We start from the raw sequence: 14,981 nt of genomic DNA on the forward strand, positions 1-14,981 counted from the left end.
AGGTATTATTAGATGTTATCCCACAAAAAAATGTTCAAAACTCAAGATCTTATCTAAGCAGGCTAGAAAAATAAGTGAAGAAAATTCTTTGAAACGTGGAAGAAATGGTATTAGGCAAGGTCACCTTTCAGATTCAAAAGTCCCTGGACAAAATGATTGCAAAAATCAAACATGCAATCTTGGAATTTTGTAGTTCTTCATTTAAGCAGAAGTACAAAATTTATCAGTCAACCAAGAGAGAAGCATTATCCCTGTCATCACCATCCAGTCACGCTCTTTGCTTCATTAATTGAACAATATAGGCAATTAAAATATCTATGTTAATTTATGTACCAAGGTGTGATCTTGCATGCATAATGATGTATCTCTTGACTCTCTACTATTAATTAAGGGAAGACAAGATCCTGTTGCTGAAGCTTGGAACATTCATTCAATCCTGGGAGAGGTGGGAAAGAATATAGGATGGGAGATGGGTTACCTCCTGTCATGTAGCCCAAGCCTAATGTGGATCTTCACTGAATCATCAACATTTTGCCTTATTATCCCTAAAATTCCCTCAGCCTTACAAGTTGTCATTTAATCACAAGATTACCATGCTGTAGGCATTAAAAAATATGTATTAATGCCTAAATTACAGTTCAATTAGTCAAAAATAAAGGCATGAAATTTGCTGTGACACATGGATACATAAGTAATATAAAAATATAATTGCAATTTTATTCAAAAATATTTATTCAACTCTCTCTGATCTTCCTAACTTACACTCTTCCCTAGGCTACTATAAATTTGGGGTTATGCGTGCGTGCCCATAACCAGATGATTGATGAGCCTAGTTTCAACTCTCAACTAGGGCTACAAAAGTGCGGAGCTGAGTCAAGCTTTACTGTGCTCAAGCTTGTCTATTGAATTTTTAACTGAGCGAGCTCGAAGCTTATTAAACAAGCCTATAAATGAGCTTGATCCAAGCATAGCAAACAGCCCAACCAAGCCTGTAGTTGAGCCAGTCATGAGCCAATCCTATTAATGTTCACATTCAGTTTGTCAAAATTAGGCTTAGGAATCACTCATTTATGTAATGAAGAAGCTTGAACGAGGTCTTATCGATTTGAGTTCCTGAGCTGTTCATGAGCGGCTTTTTTCATTTGTAGTTGCCGTCTCAATCAAATGAATAGCTAGAGAAGATAGTGAAGGGCATGAGAATTAGTGAGAGATTAAAAAAGAAATTAAAGGTATATATCATGAATATATATATTAGTTTTAGCAAGTGCTTGCTCTTTTATTGATAAGTATAGAGATGAATGAGGGTTTTAGGCTTTCAGCTCACTTTCACACTAAAAACAATTATCTTTTTTAACTTGACATATTTTCTGATACCGAAACCAAATAAAAACAACTTAAATGATATTTTGAAAATATGTGGGGGCATTTTTGTCTAAACAAAAAGTGTAAAAGACCTCCTAGACGTTTTGCTGCTATATATAGTATATATTTTGGGAAAAATTAAGAAAAGTTGATAAAAAATTGAAAATGTTATTTTTAATAAATTTTTCCTGTTCTCGTTCATGTTAATTTAAATCATATTTTCTCTAAATATGCCCTTTTCAAAGATAAAATGTATTCTTTGAAATGAATACAAAAAGCTGTGTCTGATTACATAATTGTCTCACATCCCTCTAGAGGCAATCTACCAACAAAATGGACAACAAAGATGTTGAGAATTTGATGACTTCTAAGAATATAAAAAAGTAGTTTTTCTGGCTTGGGAAGAACTTGAATATCACCATTTTTATCTTTGAATAATTCGCTTCCAAATTAATTAATTCACCATATTGTAAATATTTTTCTTATAAAAATTCATTTATTTATTTTGGTTATAAACCAATAAGTTTAATTCATTCATTCTTTCCCTATGGTTAGGTATGCTTTAGAATACAATGAGGTGGGAATGGAGTAGAAATTGTATAGGAATATAATAATTTACAATGAAAATACTCATGTAAAAGTTTGTATTATTCCATCCAACACGGAATAGGATATGAATATGCATTCCTATGGGAAACTTTGAGAGTGATCATTCCTTGTCAGTTCCATGTTATGCATTGAAATTTTGCATTGTCGTTGGCTTTATGATGACAACACCTTTTCTTTTGTAAACTATCAAAGATCATTATTCCTATAAATAGACATTCTGTGAATGCAGCCTAAGTATTTAGTCTTTTAAATAGAAAAGAATATCATAGAACCTGTGTTTTGACTCTAATTGAATTTTTTGCCTGGAGGAATTGATTCATGGGAGGGGTGGAAATTAGGCTAGGGAATGTAGAAACTTGACTAAATTAAAAAAAAAAACTCTTTGCCCTCTTATTTCATTTTATAGAAATGTTAATTTCTCAATACACTATATTATCTATGCAATAATATTTAAGTAGACAAGGCTGCTCTGTTAATGCTCTGAAATTTCGATGAAATTTATTTTGAACTTTGACTCCAAATAGTAGCATGTCTGCCAAAGTTATTGGCTTTCAACTCATTTTAAACAAAAATTTAAGCTAAGTAATTGAAAATTTGTATTAATTATATATGATCGTTCTTTCCTAATTGATTCCCAATTTAAGTCATGTTTTCTTTAAATACATCTCCATTTTCTGTTATTCTTTAGAGATGGAATGCATTCATTAAAATGAAGAGGAAAAAACATAGGACTATTACATTATTGCCTGAAATTTTTCTGCATTGCATAATGTCTACCACCTAAATAGGCAACAAAAGTGCTGAAAATATCATGACTCAAGCTAAAGGATCTCAAGCTCCTGCATTGATGAATGATATGATTAATTAATTTATATACTTTCTATCCCTATGCAAATCACGTGAATAAAACCTCTTGTCTAGTTTTAAGCTTTTGAGTCATGAGTGCTAACTTATATATATATATATATATATAGAGAGAGAGAGAGAGGAGAGAGAGAGAGAGAGAGAGAGAGAGAGATGATTATGTTGTCCTTTTACAATAGTAGTTCACGCAGAGGCAATTAATTATGGTGAATGAGATAATATTTATGATACAATTAGATAAGCTAAAGGCATTGAATGGCAATCTATGAATACTATAAACTTTATCAGTACAACTATATGCATATTATAGCTATTTTGAGGTGCTCTAGTCCATCCACTTCATTTTTAAACTATTTGTATAGAGAGCATTCATATTGTACATACCACTACTTTCCATAGCCCCAGAAATCCATCTCATTACGTAAGGAGAGATGACTCATTCTGTGTACTGAAGATGCATTTGTATCCTCAAATCTCACCCCTTTAGATGAGTCCTCTTGTTCAAGATGATCAGAGGTAACTACGCGATGATTGAGCATGGCCCATTCATTTAGGTTCTCCTCTCTTCCGGCTGCTGCAACATTAACAAGGTGTTGAGTTGGTTGTCCACTGCAGGTGCCAACCTCCAACCCTGGCTCTGTATAGGATTGGTATCGGAGGTTCTCACAGTCTCGCTGATGATTTGATACAAGTTGTTTGACCATGAGTGCTGGTGAGTCCAAAGGAGGGAAGTCGTAGCTTATAGGCTTATGGGTTGGGATGAGGGATTGAACATGAGCTGGAGGATATTCGTGGGGTACTGTGGGAATGTGGGAATAATGAAGGGCTAGCTCATGAGGCTTACTGAGCTCTAGTGCATGTTGGCTACCATATTGGTTGTGCTGTTGACGTAGTAGATACTGATGAGAGTCTCTGTGATTGGTGCTTGGTGTGTTATTGATAAGTTGTTGCTCTGTGGTCACGCTTGTTCCTTCCTCCCCCTTTCCGACCTTGAATAAATTTTTCTTCTTGAAAACTCTGCAAACCACCCACCCATCCTCCTACAAATTAATGTGACATAAACCACAAATTAAAGAGTGTATGTTAAGACAGTTATCCAGTACTTTTACGTAGGAAACCTTGCATTGACAATGAAGTTGATGTACAAATTAAAGGTTTACAGTCTATATATATGAAAAGGGAATTGTTACAAATGCTACTTTACCAAATAAATATAGAGCTTGGGGCTGTGAAGACGTGCTCTTGGGGCTGCGTTGTGGGGAATATGGCTGGAAAGAAATGCTAGAAATTTTTCAGTGAAGAGATTGTTAGTGAAATTAATTTGGGACAGGATTTCTTAGATTCTCTTTCGGCTTTTAGTGCTGGCTGTTTTAATGGTTGCTGTTTTCAAATGTCAGAGACTGAATGCTTTATTAAGATTAAGTAGTGTTTTTTTGGTTTGAGTCAGAGATTCAGGGTAAAAATTAAGATTATTATTATTTTTTGTTCTAATTCTGTTTGAGGACTAGTTCTCCGTCTTTATTTCGTCTTCTGATTAAATAAAATTTATTTTTATATAAAAAAAAATAAAATAAAATAATCGGAGCTTCCCAGCTTCCCCCAGTATAGGGTAAAACATTAAAATTTTTCTGCCCAAGATATAATTCTCCACTCTTCAAGCCTGATGGACTTTTGCCTTTGGAGGCATGTCAGAAGATATAGAAAACCAGTTTTAGGGCCTGACTTAGCTGCTTAAACTTTTTGATCAAGTGGTGATCTAACACCTCTAAATTTGATTTTATTCTGTTTGTTCTCTTTCAATTCCTATGCTCTCTTTTTCTTTCTTTTCCATTTTCACTTTCTTTCAGAACTATTATTTCACATTCTATATGTCAAGAGAACATGTGCAGGTGTACCACAGGTTGCATCTGGTTAATGTTATAGAAATTTGAAATGTATGCCTGGCCCAATCTTCCAATCTTAATTATGTCTACAAGAAGCTTTTATTGGGTTTAATTTCTTCACAATACTATTATATTTAACTTTAGATTGCAATGTTTGGAAACACATGTCTATTTATTAGTTTCTCTAGGTTTGAATAAGTAATAAAAATACAAATTGTTTAAGCATATAAAAGAACAAACTCGGATTAAAAACATGATTTCCGAAAAGTGAATGAACAGAATTGAGTGATGTGGATAGATCTAACAAAATTTCCAAATTCTCAAATTAATTTCAAAATATTCCATGAATTTGCATAGTTAGATTCCCACAAAGGTCAATACGATTTTGTGTCAAGTTGCTATTGTAACCTAAAGGCTTGTTTGGTATCGTTGTTGTTTTTTATTCTTTGTTTTTGTTTCTGCATAGTGAAGAAACATATTATAAAAACACGTTTTTATGTTGTCAGTTTTCTGTTTTTGTTGTTTATGATTTTCAGTTGTTTTGACAATATGTTGCCAGAAATTTTTATATTTAGAAATAGTTTTTTTAGATTAAATCATTCATTTTATGTTCACATTTTAATTAAAATTATAATAAAATGATTATATGAATTTAAACATAAGTAAAATAAAAATATACATAAATTTCAAAAAAAATAAAAATAATAAAAGCCAATTATAGAATATTTTTACTATTTTTCAATTGTCATGCACAATAAATTGTTATTGTAAAGTAAATTTTGAAAATATAATGATTAATAAAAAAATTATAATGATTTTTATTTTTATTATATTTATAATATTATTTGATTTAAAGACGAAAATGAGTATTTTTCATTTAAGTTTTTAATTTTTTTTTTAGTTTTACAAATACTAACCAAACAAGCTGTTGGTTCCTATTTTTGAGTTTTTGTTTCTAGTGTTTGGTTTTTGTTTCTAGTTTGCATTTTCGTAATTTTTGATAATGATACGAAATGGCTTCTAAGCTTTTAAGACACTATTGTGTCTAAGATAGAAGGTAAATAACCCGTTATAAATCCATAGATGGATTTGGTCACTATGATCATACTTGCTTTGTGCTTTCTTATTTTTGGCCCATTGATCAATTGAATATGATAGTCCCTGAAATCCTATGCTTATGCATGCATGCAGAAATCAACCACAATTTGGGATCATGCTAGTTGGTAAGTGCTCTGTTCCTTGGCCTTGGCGCTCCCCTAAGGTTATGATTCTACTCAATATCCCATCCTTGGGGCTTAACCACCACTTCTCTGGGACCCAAATAAAAAATCTATAGTTCTTATGCATGCTTGTTTGTCTTGGATTGTGTTTTGTGTTTTGTGTGCATGCATGTATGTATGTGGGGAGGGGGTAAGATATCAATTGTAGGGTTAGGGCTTACTTTGGGGTTGCTTTGAGTATCATCACCATCTTCAAGCCGATACTCGTGCATGATCCAATTAGTCTTTTGGCCATGAGGAGCTCTCCCGCGGTAGAAGACAAGGGTCTTCCTCATACCAATCTTCTTGAAGCTGTTCCTGATGCATTTGTCCCGCCCTGTTGCCTTCCAAAAGCCAGCATTTGTTGCCCTGTTTGTCCTTGAACCAGTTGGGTATTTCCTATCCTTGTGGCTGAAGAAGTACCATTCATTTTGGGGCGTTGATCCAATTCTACATCTCTCTACACAACATACATGCGCATCCATGACCAACATATTAAGAAGCAATACAAATGCTTAAGATATGTCAGCTATTTATCTTAATTTTATGATTGTGTAGGTATTAGTAAATTAAAAACTCAATAGTTAATGTGTTCCTTAGTAGTTTGGTTTGGTAAAGTAGCCACCTGTGTTATATATAGATTCATCAATCAGTTATCATTCAACAAGTGGGATATATACTTCTATATTCAAATATCAACTACATATCATTAGATACCATTCCTGTAAGATATAGTGAATACACACACACACACACACACACGTGTATGTATGTATGTATATTAAATATTTTATATCAATTTAAAATGGATTACATGCTCTTTTCTTATGGTTGATTAGGATGAGTTGGTACTCTACTAGAACATCGAAATTCATATTTCAAAGAAACTCTGAGCCCCATTAATTGTACTTCCAGTTGGCCAATAAAAAGTGATTAAATTTGACTGTATCACACAAAACATGCATGAACATTAACTCCTCTAAAAGTGAGGAAAGAACATTAATTTCTCAGGGGGACGAAAGGTTTATGCTTGGAGGGCAGTTCAGGTGGGTGCAGAAATGGGGAAAGAATTGAGAAGGTGGGGGGGGGGGGGGGGGGTCTTCTAGTAAAATAGTGTCAAAGTTTTTAAGGAGTGATTCAGAAGGGAAGTTATGTATTGTGGAGGGTCCAAATGCTCAAAGGGCTGCAACTAGAAAGAGGGAAGGCAAATGGAAGGAGAAGAAGAAATGGGGAAATCTCTTGGATGATAATAGTGAAGTCCTTAGTGAGTTTCTGTGCTTGGAGATTTATTATATGTGCCTCCATCTCCGAGGAAGGTTTGGAGGGGATTCCTATTTTTGAGGATGGTGGCATGAATTATAAGCTACTGCGTATTAAAAAAACTACTGTGTAAAGATGGAATTATGCCTACCCTAGTGGAGATGTTCTGGAAGAATTCAGAAGCTCAATAATTAATGGATGAGATGGGTTTACAACTGTCTAATCCTGGTGGTAATGAAGTTCATCTTGATGGTGGTAAAAGTAAGGTGAAGAAGGGTTAGAACTAGCTAATTTAAAGTGCTCGGTGAACTACGGAGTTTAAAGAGGGTTTTTCTTGGTTATTTTTTCTTAATTCTTTTTGAAGGACTACCTATACGCATATAGGTTGTAATTTCTCCTTTCTCTTTCTAATATATATATCAAAAGGAAAAAAATCTCTAGAAGTAGAAACATTTGTTGCTTTAGCAATACATCACGCTTTTCTACCAATTCTAGATGAACATTACAATTAAGTGGTCAACAATAGTATTGTGTACTGCCAAAAATGTTGCTTCACGGAATTGTGCCTAGCCTGAACAATACTACTCTATATTGAACAACTTGTAGTGTTTGTGTGCATGCCTGAGTATGCTTCTATGCACGTTTGTGTGTGTGTGTGTGTATGTGTGTAATCTCATGAGAGGGGGAGTATATAAGCATATTAATTCCTAGAATATTCAATCAATAATTTAAAGAAATGTTAACTTACATAGTGATACATAGACATCAGGCCAATTAATTTAACCCACTAGCTCTATAGATGATGTGAGACTGTCCGGAAACTATAACTGTGTACATGACATGGCTTCTACATAAAGGATGATGCGCACAAAAAATGATTTAATAAGATTTATGCAAAAAATTTAGAATTGATGTTAATCCTATGAAAATAAGGTGATTCTATTTCAATTTTCATTTGATATTAAAGCACATCTCTATGGCCTCTAAGCTAGTGACAATTACAAAAATGGAGCCATCAAAGTACAATTATAAGATATCGGCCGTAACTAGCCACTCATGATATGAAGCCCTATATTAATATGGAACTTGGCTAACGTGGAATATAATTAATTAAGATAATTTGTGGAAGAGAGAAACTGATTGATGAGAGGGAGAGTACATAGTGCATACTATGTAGTTATTAGGATAGCCTTATGCCTAGTTCACCATTCTGCTGTATACTTGAAGACGCCCTTTCAATGATCCATTAGTTTTTTCTTTGTGCTAGGCCAAGTATTCAAGGTGTCCTCCAAACATGGCTACTTAAAAGTCATCTCTCCCTGAGATAATCTTAGATTCCCCTGGAAATTCCAACTTTAAAGGATGAAAATATCCTTACCATTGGTTGCCTTTGGATGAAATTGCCTTTTTTCTTAATCCCTAATATTATTGTTATTATTATCAATAGTTATGATCTTGTTATTAGCAGTAATAGTAGTAGTATTAGTGGTAGTTACTAGTTCTTAATAATATATTTAAGATATCAAGCAATCCATCATAAATTCATAATAATGAAAAAAATATTGATAATGATAATATTTAGTAATACTTTTATAATAATGAAGCAAATAATAATTTTAATATTATTATTAATGATTTTTATCATAAAAATATTATTAATAACAACAACTATTATTGTTAATTACAATACCGTAACCATCAATAATGTAACCATTAATAATAATAATTTAACAATAAATTTTTTTATTATTATGATTATTCTTGTAATGATTATTATTAAAAATTATAATTAGTACTATTAGTTTCATTATTACTCTATTATCATAACAATATTATGAAAAATTATTATTATTTGTTTCCATTATTACTTATAAATAATTATTTTTGTTGTTGTTGCTATTACTATTAAATTATTGTTATTACTGTCATTATTACGTATTTTCTTTATTATAATAATAATTATAAAAAATATCATTCAACATTAGTAGATTTGTTATTATTATGATGATGATGATGCACATTTTTACAAGAATGTATATGTTATTATTATCATTAAATTCGTTACATATTTAGGGGTAGTCCAGTGGCAGTAATCTTATTGAAATTAATAGTTGTGTACATATGTTTTGACAAATACTATAATCTTATGTTCCCAAAAATCCTGATGAGGGAGTCTACAAAAAAAATTCACTTGAGATAGTAATCCTTTCTCAAATGGGTTTTTGGTTACATGTTTAGGGGTAGGGCATGTAAGATCATCAAAGCCTACCACACCCTAAGTGGGTTTTCTCTGGAGTTTATGGCCCAAATGACAACAATGATAAAATGCATTTGTGGTATGAACTTGATCAAGTTCAAAGCAAGTGGAATCATCATTGGTGCATGGAGACAGACTTTATTTCAATTCACTATCTGAAAATCAAAAAGTTGCTAGGAGCATGTCCTGTTCTATAAGGGATTTTTTCTAGCAGCTCTAATGGTGTGAAAGTGGGGATCCATCATCTCCATTTTGTTTATTCTAGTAATATCTGCTTGAGTAAGATGATTGATATACTGATTCAAAATGATTTTCAATTGTACGGTTTAAGGTGGACGGGTGGAAAAGGTCTCATTTTCCATTTATTTTTCGGTCAATGATGTCTTAATCTTTTGTGATCCTGAAATTAATGAAATTAAGTGGATTAGGTGTCTGCTGATGTGATATAAAGCTATTGCTGGATTAAAAATAAAATTTTAAAATCAGAGTTGTTCGTTGTTTGGGAAGAGACATTGGGTAGGATGGCAGCTCAGGAGTTTGGGCGCAAGCAGCCTGGACTCTCCCTAGTAAATACTTAGGGCTGCCTTTGGGATGATGTGCAAAGTGAGAGGTATTTGGGATGAGCTGTTAGCCAAGTTTTAAAACTGGTTGAACTCTTGGATAGCACAATGTTCATTGGCACTAGGCATTGGTTAGTGTTGTTGAATAGCACATCAGTGAATTCACACATTTACTTTATGTCAACTGTTACCGCTCCTATTTGAGTGGCAAAGTCGATTTAGTCAACAGATTTTTATGGAATGGAGTTTGAAATTTATAAATATCACTTGGTTAATTGGAATGAGGTGTCTGCCTGCCTATCACATATGGAGGTCTGGAGATTAAACATTTGGTGGTTATGAATAAAGCCTGGTTATTGAAATAATTTTAAAATTTGGGATGTAAGAGGCATTTGCTTTGGAAGAAACTGTTTGCTTGGAGATATATGATGAGGGTTTTAGAGGTTTAGGATTTAGGACAGCAAATTTTGAGATGGAGTGGGAATGTGAAGAGGAATATGACTGGATGCAGATTTCTTATAGACCAAAACATTTTTAAAAGTTGGTTATCAACAGGAGGAAGATTAGCTTCTGGAGAAGGAATTGCGGTGTTGTGAGTTCTCCTTGGTTGTTAGAATCCATCATATTTTTGTTTGTGCAGCTAACAAGGAGACCTTGGTTGCAAATATGATGGTTATGAGCTGGGTTTCTATTGAATGGGATGTCATTTTTTGTAGAAGATTGAGAGGGATGGATGAAACGGAGACTGTTGATCATTGGCAATTGCCCGACTATCTTAAGATTTATGTAAGAGAAGATAAATTCTGTTGAAGATACATGATAGTGGCATTTTTTGTTAGTCAATTTATGAAGGTTTTATGCGGATTGCTAGACATTATTTCTTTTACAACAAAGAAAATCTAGTTTCGCTTGGTACCATACAAAATTTGCTTTGTTTAGGTTGCAGCAAAAGGGTGAGCATTGGCTCCATGTTTCTAACTTTATGATTGTTTTCGATCTATACTTGTAAATCCCCCATTTTGTTGCCTTAGTCTTTCTAGTTCAACTCGAAAATGGTTCTAAACGCTTTATTCTATCTAGCAGCTGTTTTTTGGTTCTTTTAAAGATGAAAAGATATGGTCTAAACTTCGATGAAAAGGTTATAAGTATTTGTTGGGTGCGTCCAGAAGCTCTCAGCTTGGCTTTTGAATAGGTTCATGCTTTTGAAAGTTTGCAAATTGAATCCTTTCAGGAGTTTTTTCAAGTACTGCTTTTTTACTGGTTGCTTTTCTTTTTGTTTTACCAGCCTTTGGTTAGTCTATATACCATTGTTTCTGTGGTGTAGCTTCTCTTGTATTTGTTCTTTTTGAGGTGAAAAAAAACCAAGTAGAGACCGACGGTTCAGTTTTTTTGAATAGAGAGAATTCGGTTAAATGCATGGTTGCGAAAGTTCAAGTTTTAATTATACCAACCACATTGTAGGATGATTATCCAATCTAGTTCAGTCCAATACTACTTAGTCCTATCTAGTGTAATTCTTAACCTGTAAACAAATTTAGCTTTAGGCTCATTTTGAATTAAGGATTTTATTTGGAAAAAGGAAAGAAAAAGAAAATAAAAGAAAATCAAGTTTTCATTATATTTTTGTCTACATAAAGTATTAAGAATGAAAATTTGTTAAAAAATGATTAAAAATTAAGAAAAATCAAAGTTTAATAAAGTATAAATATATTTATATTCTTTTCTTTCCTTATGCTATGCTTGAGAGTATGAATTTCAGACTTTAGATTTGGATTTGGATGAATTTGAATAAATTTATATATAATTTTCTATTACTTCTTATCCAAATTCAACGCTTCTATTTTTAATACTTTTGAAGTTACAAATAAGACCGTAAATCCGACCCAAATGAGATCTTTAGCTTTTGATGGTCATGTAATAGAAGTACTAGTAGCAATTCGGGTGCCTGCATAGCTCTTCCACTTAGGTTTCAAGTTTTGGCAAATGATGATCCCTTTACAACTAATGAATTGATGGCAAATTCATTCTTACTTGACTATAAATTTTCTAATTATATTCTTTATTCTCTAATTAGTACCAGAAAATATCTTCCAATTAAAATCTCTAAAACAGACTGACTAGTGTAGTCTCTATCTGTTGATAGATGATCAATGAGTATTAATATTTTTTACGACTATATTTATATGGTGATAAGCATGTCTGCAAAGTAAATTATATCTGAAGACATTCTTAAGGGCAATTTCATCAGCTCCATCTGATATTACCCAAAAAAAAAAAAAAAATCTGCAAATTCATGCATATAAGTTTCTATAAACACTAGAGGCAGAATCTGACAATGAAGAGTAGTACTAACGGTCAATGAAGGGTAAAAAATTTTAAATTGAGTTAATCATTAATTAGTTAATTTTCGTACCTTGAAGGTCCCATGGCTCGATCTTGTTTAAGTCCACTTCTCTTATGACCTCCATCTCAAACTTCTGGTACGAAACTTTCTTCTTCAAGTAGTAGTGAAGAAGCTCTTCGTCTGTCGGGTGGAACCGGAATCCCGGCGGAACACCACCTCCACCACCACCACCCCCAGAAGATGAAGCCATTAGTTCCGTACACAACAATTACTAATGAATATTTGATCAGACCCAATCAATTCACCTCTGCTACCAACTCTTAAACTTGATCTGCACTCTGCAGTATTCATCATCATTAATTTTCTTCCTCTGAGTTGCAATGGCGTGTGTGCGTGTGTATATATATATACATAGCGTGGATTACATTACAAGAGGAGCTGCTGTATGCATGCATGCCTGCCGCAAAATTTTCTTCCTAGGCCTCCTAGCTGGTCCCTCAACTTGCTTTTCACGTCAATCAGCTCTAAGCTTCCCCGCCGGCGTAGTCACCGGCCGTCAACTTTCTCAAATCACCATGTATGCCTCGTTCACGTATATATTAATTCTACTGATGATCTAGCCACAGTTCAGTTTAATACGATTATTCAATGCAGAATTGTAATTGTTTAATTGGATAAACGATCCCGAGAAAATAAGAAAGGAAATAATTATGGAAATTTGATTGTTTCCAAAGCAAGGAGTGGAAAAACAGCTGCTAAACCTTCTTGGGATTTTCGTTTTTTGATTGGACGGCTTAATATTTTTTATATGTGATGTGAAGAATTCACATTAGGATTATTAACTTCATATAATATTTAGTATAGTTGTGGGTTGAATCTTCATGGATGCAGCTCGCCCCATGTGGAGATTTGGCTAGTTGATTAAAATGCACGCATTCTTCCTGGTTTTGGTAATTGATTACATGTTTGTATATAGTTTCATTAACATGGTTATTCGTGGCCTTCGATTATTGAGCTCTCATTTATTATGGGGTTCAAAATATTTATGATAATATTCTTTTGTGCTATTTAAAAATTTTACTCTCATAAGAAAATTATGGTAAGAATTTGTTAATGAGTGATATGGAGTCCCCTAATTTTTTGAAAATGATGAGCGTGAATGTTAAACTAATGTTGATATGCCGTTTTGATAAAATCTTTTGTCATTATTTTCTTGTAAGGACTTGCATAGGGACAAATATTACTTCAAACTCATTTAGGTAAGGGTAGCATCGTGGTGAATTAATTCATATGGTAACAAATAAATTTAAAAAAATAAAATGATGGGTGTCTCCTCAAATCCCTAAAAGGGCCAAAAAGTTGAATTAAATAGTTAGAACTAGTTGAATGGGAGTGGGGTATGCATGACCTACCCTACTAGGAAAGGCGTAGCTGGTTGAAAGGTCAAAAACACCTCAAACACAAGTCCCAATGAAATTTATGGAAATTAATAACATTTTCTTTAATAATTCTATAATCAAGAAAATTAATAGAGGTTGACCAAGGACTAAAAACCCTACACCTCCTATATATATATATATATATATTCATTTTACACAAAAACATAGAAAATTTTAAATTTGATAGAACGGCATGCTCGCTCTTTAGAATAATATTTTTAGCAATGTTAAATTGAAAATAAAACATACAAAATATTTTGAATTTTTTTAAAAAATATAATAACATATATAGAGATTCAAAACTTACATAAAAATTGAGATATGTAAACCTATTACTTAGTTCCATTTATCCCGTTCTTCCTTAATGAGAATAAACTTAACTGTACTGATATGATCCTCTTTCTCAACAATTTTTCAAATATGAACTTATCATAGGTCTTTCTATGACCCTTTGACTCTCTCACATAAAAGGAGTTATAATAAAACATTTTCTTGTTGCGAAGAATTCATGACATAATACATACCATTTATAACTTCAAAGTTGATATGCCCATAATAAATCACACTAATGAGGGCAGGTCAACGCCTATCTTGCACTTTCTCCGGGTATGACATTTTGACAAGTGATTTGCTCTGACCTAATAAAGAGGAGGAGAGATCCACGCCAACGCCCTTAATAACCGAGTAATAGGCGCACGCACTCTGGAGAGTGATTCACGCCCTCGTGCAATAAATCCGAGCCAACCGGCGGTCAACTCAAGCCCCTATAAGAAGGGATTTGGAGAAAAGGCAAAGCTAAGTCATTCAACCCAATTATATTGTTGTATTCAGCCTCTCTACAAGCATTCCTCTTACTTAGGCATCGGAGTGACCCCCCGGAGTACACCCCGGGTCCTCCAAGCCTTTCTTCTCTTCCATTTTCAGGTCAACGGGAGTCGAAGGAGCATTCCAGCTATTTTTACCCCGCAATAGTTGGCGCCGTCTGTGGGAACTGCTTTTAGGAGGCGATAATATCTTGCTCTCGACTTTCAACATTCCAGCAATGCTGACTTCACGCAATTCTACTTCCCTCCCTGCTACAAAAGAACCATCCCAATCCATCAAATTTACGCCTGCAGAATCATTGGGTGTTAGTAGGGAGGAG

General features: G+C 33.4%; 1 protein-coding gene across 1 annotated transcript; it reads right to left on the reverse strand.

Moving 5' to 3' along the window:
- Nucleotides 1-3,221: 3,221 nt before the first annotated feature.
- On the reverse strand, nucleotides 3,222-12,648 carry LOC131145441 (protein BEARSKIN2-like). Its single transcript, XM_058094520.1, has 3 exons — nucleotides 12,468-12,648; nucleotides 6,160-6,437; nucleotides 3,222-3,875 (listed from the first exon to the last, which is right to left on the reverse strand). The coding sequence occupies exons 1-3, from the start codon at nucleotides 12,646-12,648 to the stop codon at nucleotides 3,222-3,224; spliced, it is 1,113 nt and encodes a 370-aa protein (XP_057950503.1).
- Nucleotides 12,649-14,981: the final 2,333 nt, after the last annotated feature.

This window comes from Malania oleifera, chromosome 13, assembly GCF_029873635.1.
Source record: "Malania oleifera isolate guangnan ecotype guangnan chromosome 13, ASM2987363v1, whole genome shotgun sequence".
NCBI classification, from domain to species: Eukaryota; Viridiplantae; Streptophyta; class Magnoliopsida; order Santalales; family Ximeniaceae; genus Malania; species Malania oleifera.

Coding starts and splice junctions, on each gene's coding strand:
- LOC131145441 (XM_058094520.1), bottom strand. CDS start 12,648: ATGGCTTCATCTTCTGGGGGTGGTGGTGGTGGAGGTGGTGTTCCGCCG. Junction 6,438..12,467: donor CGAGCCATGGGACCTTCAAG/GTACGAAAATTA, acceptor TATGTTGTGTAG/AGAGATGTAGAATTGGATCA. Junction 3,876..6,159: donor ATACTCAAAGCAACCCCAAA/GTAAGCCCTAAC, acceptor ATTAATTTGTAG/GAGGATGGGTGGGTGGTTTG.